This window comes from Mustela lutreola, chromosome 8 (assembly GCF_030435805.1).
Source record: "Mustela lutreola isolate mMusLut2 chromosome 8, mMusLut2.pri, whole genome shotgun sequence".
Lineage (NCBI taxonomy): Eukaryota > Metazoa > Chordata > Mammalia > Carnivora > Mustelidae > Mustela > Mustela lutreola.
In genome coordinates, this window is record NC_081297.1 from 53622389 (window position 1) to 53628388 (window position 6000).

The 6000-nt window shown below is 35.7% G+C and overlaps 1 protein-coding gene across 1 annotated transcript; it reads right to left on the bottom strand.

Annotated features, from left to right (window-relative positions):
• Nucleotides 1-1471: 1471 nt before the first annotated feature.
• On the bottom strand, nucleotides 1472-3211 carry LOC131838523 (heterogeneous nuclear ribonucleoprotein C-like). Its single transcript, XM_059184768.1, is given in 3 exon segments — nucleotides 1472-2196; nucleotides 2199-2222; nucleotides 2225-3211. Coding segments are annotated over 3 exon segments (918 nt in total). The 5' UTR covers nucleotides 3048-3211; the 3' UTR covers nucleotides 1472-2125.
• Nucleotides 3212-6000: the final 2789 nt, after the last annotated feature.

Below are 6000 nucleotides of genomic sequence, written 5' to 3' on the forward strand. Positions count from 1 at the left end.
CAATGTGTGTGTCTGCAGCTAGTCTCTAAAGCTCTGTACATGCAAGCCACTGGCCCTTGTCTCTATTACCAGCATCAAATTCTGTGTGAACTCTGAAGAATAGCACCTATAGCCACCCAGGTACATGCAGACAGCCTGGACCTTGCAGTTGCTTGGGCTCCCAAGCCAGCCTTGACTCTTATCACTGGACTGCACTAATGTGCATATTTTCAGCTAACCGCAGTCGCAAACTAATATCTTCTCTACTTTCACTTCCAAAAAATTGAAGAGGGAGCCCCTCAAACTCATTTTAAAAGGCCAGAATTATGCAGATACCAAAGCCACAAGTAAAGAAAATTTCAGGACAATATCCTTACAGAGATGTATAGAGATATAAACATTCTCAACAAAATACTAGCAAACTAAACTCACTAGCACATTGAAAAGATGGTATACCATGATCAAATGGAATTTACCCCTCAGATGCAGGGATGTTTCAACTTAGAACAATCAATAAATGTGACACACTGCATAAATAGAATGAACGACAAAAATTATATGAGCATCTCAATAGATGCCCATAAAAAATTTGATAAAATTCAACATCTCAACCCTCTGATAGAAACTTTCAATAAATTATGTGTAAAAGAAATATACCTCAACATAATAAAGGTATATATGAGAAACCCACAACTAACATCAGACTCAATGGTAAAGAGCTGAAAGCTTTCCATTTAAGATAAGGAACACAGGATAAAAGCACTCACTCTCGTAACTCCTATTCAACATAGTATTAGAAGTTAGGGCACGGATTGCATGGAGTACTGGGTGTGGTGCAAAAATAATGAATACTGTTATTCTGAAAATAAATTAATTAATTAAAAAAAAAAAAGAAGTTAGGCAAGAAAAAGAAATGAAAGGAATCCAAAGCAGAAAGAAAAAAGTAAAACTGTCTCTATTTGCTGCTGTCATAGTCTTCTATGGAAATATCCTCTAAAGATTCCATCAAAATATTTTTGATCTAATCAATGAATTTGGTAAAGTTTAAGAATACAAAATCAACATACAAAAATTAGTTGCATTCATATACACTAACAATAAGCTACATTAAGAAGAAATTAAGAAAACTATCCTATTCACATTAGCATCACAAATAGTAAAATACTTAGGAATAAATTTAACCAAGGGAGTGAAAATCTATAGACTGATAACTATAAGATTTTGATGAAAGAAACTGAGGACATAAATACATGGAAAGATATTCCATGTTCATGGATTAGAACAAATAATAGTATTAAAATAGCCATATTATCCAAAGTCATTTATAGATTCAATACAATTGCTACCAAAACTTCAATAGCATTTTTCAAAGAATAGAAAAAACAATTGTAAAACTCCCATGAAACCACAAAGACTCTGAATAGCCACTACAATTTTAGAGAAGAAACAAACATGGCAGAATCATGCTTCCTGATTTTTTTTTTTTTCCTGGTTTAATAAGGACTTGTTTATTTTGAGAAAAAAGGGTCCCAAACATCAGGCTGTTCACAAAAATAACCCACAGTATCAACTTTAGAAAACAAATCTTAAGACTATTACACTAATTATTTTTCTAGAAGATGCATATGACATGCCAACTCTCATTCACAAAAATACATTGTTACATTTGTGTTGAACAGCTCCACATAGCACTCTTATGTGGGGTATAACACACATACCTCTAACTCAAAGCTGCTCTCAGGTGCTACTCAACTAATGTGATTGCCTTTGCAGTTAGGGAAGCAACTACTGAGCTCATGTATGAATGGAAAGAACTGTACTCTCTGCATACCAAGAGATTATTTTGGAGACAGTTGATAAAAACCACACATCCTTTTTATTGTTAAGTCATAAAGAGGTATCAAAATTAAAAGCAAAAATTACAGGGTAAGACTTAACATAACTAGTAGGAGCATCAAAGGAAGTGAAAATGGGACTAGGCGCAGGGCAATATGAATTAATGAACATGGGAAGGACAAGGATGGGGAGAACAGTGAGCATGTGCTGAAGAAGATACTAGGGGAGAGGATCTGGTGAAAATTTTGATCTTAGACAAGTGCCTAGGTAAAGGAATAATGGGACAAGATTTCTAAACCCCACTATGTGCTTAAGAGTCATCCTCACCATTGGCGCTGTCTCTGTCATCCTCTCCTTCCTCAGCCTCTTTTTCATCATCCTGATCAACTCCAGCTGGTCATCCCCCCATCTTCATTATCATCATCATCCAGTAGGTCCCCCTCCTCAGCAGAGTCATCTGCAACCCCCTCAGACTCCATCTTCACATTAGTCTCATCTTTCTTCAGGGAGCTGCTGCTCTGCTCCTCTTCTGACTTATCATTCTTCATCTCTACTCCTCCTTTGCTCTGTTCTTTCTCAATTTTTTCCAGGCTTTCCAGTAGAGAATCCACTTTTTGTTTTATCTGGGTCAACTCCTTCTTAATGGTCTGAAGATCATCACCTTTCAACTTTCCAGACTTGGAAGAAGATCCTCGCTGTCCACTCTTAGAATTGAAGCCACTTTTGCCTCTTCGTGAGGTGTTTCCTGATACACGCTGGTGTTTTGAAGGAACTACAGCCCGAGCAATAGGAGGAGGAGGAGGAACACGTGCTGGGTAACTATACATCCTGTCATAATAATCTCGTTGAAAGTCATAGTCCAAGTCAAAAGAGGAGCTGAGTAGAGGGGACGGAGAAGGGTGTTCTGGTACTGACTCATGCATCTCCGCTGCAGATTGTTTCACACCTGCTTTTCCTCGGTTCACTTTTGGCTCTGCAGCCAGATTAATATCTAAAACCTGGCCAGCAATCATTCTGCCCTCCTCTCCTGCCACAGCAGCCCGGGCATTTCTCTCATTAACGTACTGAACAAAGGCAAAGCCCTTATGAACAGAGCAACCCACAATTTTGCCGTATTTTGAAAAGATCGCCTCCACATCAGATTTCTTGACCACAAGAGTATTGAGATTTCCAATGAATACACAGGAGTTCATGGAGCGAGGATCTGTCTTGTTGGTGACATTGCTGGCCATTTTCTTTGATGTTAAGGTTCTTCACAAAGCTGAAAAACAGGAGGGGGAAGAAAGAAGAGATTCGATTCTGAATCTCCTACTCCCGGGTTCTACGTGGAGAAGCCAACTGGTGCTCGAGGTCGACGACTCAGCCGCACCGCTTAGTCTTCGTCTCTTCACAAAATGGCCCCCGCGTCTCCTCCCATGCTTCCTGATTTTAAACTATATTACAAAGCTACAATAATCAAAACAATGTAGTACTGGCATAAAAGCAGATACATAATCTGAATGAGAATTAGGATCCTAGAAATTTACTCACACATATATGGTCAACTGCTATTTGTCAGAGAAGCCAAGAATACTCTGTGGGGAAGGGATAGTCTCTTCGGCAAATGGGAAAACTGGATATCCATATGCTAAAGAATAAAATTGAACCCATATCTCACATCACTCACAAAAACGAACACAAATGGATTAAGGACTTAAACATAAGACCTGAAAATGTACATTCCTAAAAGAAAACAGAGGTGAAAACCTCCCTGAGATCAGTCCTGGCAACGACTTTTTGTATATGACAATGAAAGCAAAATGAGCTTTTCAATAAGCAATGAAGAGCAAAAATCAACAAGTAGGACTACATAAAACTAAACTGACAAAATCAAGGGCAACCTATAGAATGCTATAAAATATTTGTAAACCATGTATCTGATAAGGTAATATCCAAATATATTTTTTAAAAACTCATAAAAATAATGAAAAAAATTTGTTAATGGCAAAGAAACAAACAATCCAACTTAAAAATGAGCAGAACACATGAACAGATATTTTTCAAAGAAGACATACAAATGGCCAACAAATACATGAAAAAGTGCTCAACATCACTAATCATCAGAGAAATGCAAATCAAAACAATAATGACCTCACACCTGTTAGAATGGTTATTATGGGGGGACAAAAGAGGTAACAATGCTGAAGACAAAGAGAAAAAGAACACTTGTTACTGGAAGGAATATAAACCGGTACAGCCACTGCAAAAACCAGTCTGAAGTTTTCAAAAAATTTAAAATAAAGCTACCATATGACCCAGCAATCTCACTGGATACACTATATTGAAGAGATTCCCATGTTTGTTATAGCATTTTCCACAGTAGCCAAGATACAGAAACAACCTAAGTGTTGACTGATGGGTGAATAAATAAAATGTGGTATATATAGATATACAATAGTATATTATTCAGCCAAAAAAAAAAAAAAAAAGGAAATTCTGTCACTTGTGACATAGAATGGATCATGGGGGCATTATATAAGTGAAATACATCAGAGAAAGACAAATACTATGTAATCTCACTTACTATGTGGAAACTAAAAATATTTAATCCATAGAAACAGAAAGTGGAACTGAGAGAATTAGCATGTCATTGGGCTGCTTAGTCCACAAAGAACCTATCACCCAAGATTTGAAGCTGGATGAGAAGGAGCCCATATTCTCAGCACACACACCTGGAGCAGAACTTCCATCATACTGATCTGAGGAGAAAGGGAAAGGATTGTGGCTTAAATGCCACATGTTCTTCAGTGTTCTTAGAAGAACTTTATAAATTTTATTAAATATACTTAATCTCCATGTACTCTATGCTCTCTCGACAATTCACTGTTTAAATGTTACTTTTAAAAAATGTAATGTTCATCAGTTTTCACTGTTTTGTCAGGGGACAGGTCTGTGGAGTTTGTCATACTGTCAATTCAAAAGTCAAGTTCCTTGTTTTTTTGTTTTGTTTTGTCTTAAGATTTGTTTATCTGTGAGAGACAGAGAGAAAGAGAGCATGTGCAAGCAGGGGGAGGGGCAGAAGGAGAGGGAGAGAATTCTCTTGCAGGCTCTCTGCTGAGTGGGGAGCCTGACAGGGAGGCTCAGGACCCTGAGATCATGACATGAATTGAAACCAAGAGTTGAACTCTTAGCCAACTGAGCCACCCAGGCACCACAAGTTTCTTTTTCTTAACTACAAATTATATGGAAACTCAACTGAAGGAAAGCAATCCATCAAAAAGAAAATGGAATAAACTGATATTTGAGTTTCACATAAAGTCATTTAACAATAGCATAAAGTATATGGTACATCTTTTATTCTATGTGTCTTTCAAATACACAAAGAACTTAAAGTTTTATGTTCTGTATTTATAAGCTAACTATGGTGTTGAAATTTTCAATTATAATTTTTTAGCAATGTAACAATTGTGAAAGAAATATATAAAAAGTTCTAGGTCATAACATATTTTGAGAATATTTATCTCAATACCTAAGAGTATACAGACGAGTTATTAGAATGGGATGTTTAGAAGAGTCATTGAATTAACCTGTGAAAATTATAGATAAAGATTTTTGCTGTTTCTTTTTTGATATTTTATCTTCTCTCATCCTCAACTATATAACACAAAAACTGAGATAGTATTTACATTTCCTGATAATTTGTACAATCAAGGAAATATTTATATTTTAAGTAAATCAAATAAATATGAGAGTAATGCTAGTCAAAATACTTAAAATGAGACATAAATCAGATTAGTTGTTTTCATCTTAAGCTTTAAAACTACCTTGTTTGTAAGTCTGTTGCCTTAAAATCAAATAATTTATATTAATTTTTATAGTCCTTAACACTTTATTTTAAATTGGGAAACTCTAAGTAGTAGTCTATTCAAGTAATTTGATGTATTGAAATTTTACTTCTAATAAAACATTTCCTCATAATTTTTAAGGCAAGAATCAGCGGGAATCATCCCTAATCAACAGACTCATTACTGTATTTCTATTGGACTTATTTTCTCAGCTTTCCCTTCTGTATACCATATCATTAGATTGACCTTCCACAAGCAATTGTCTTTTGGAATCTAATAAAAATATAATTAATTTTAAACATAACTTGTTTTGTATTCTTTAGTGAAAAAGGTTATCATAGCAGTCTCAGATTTAGTCTTA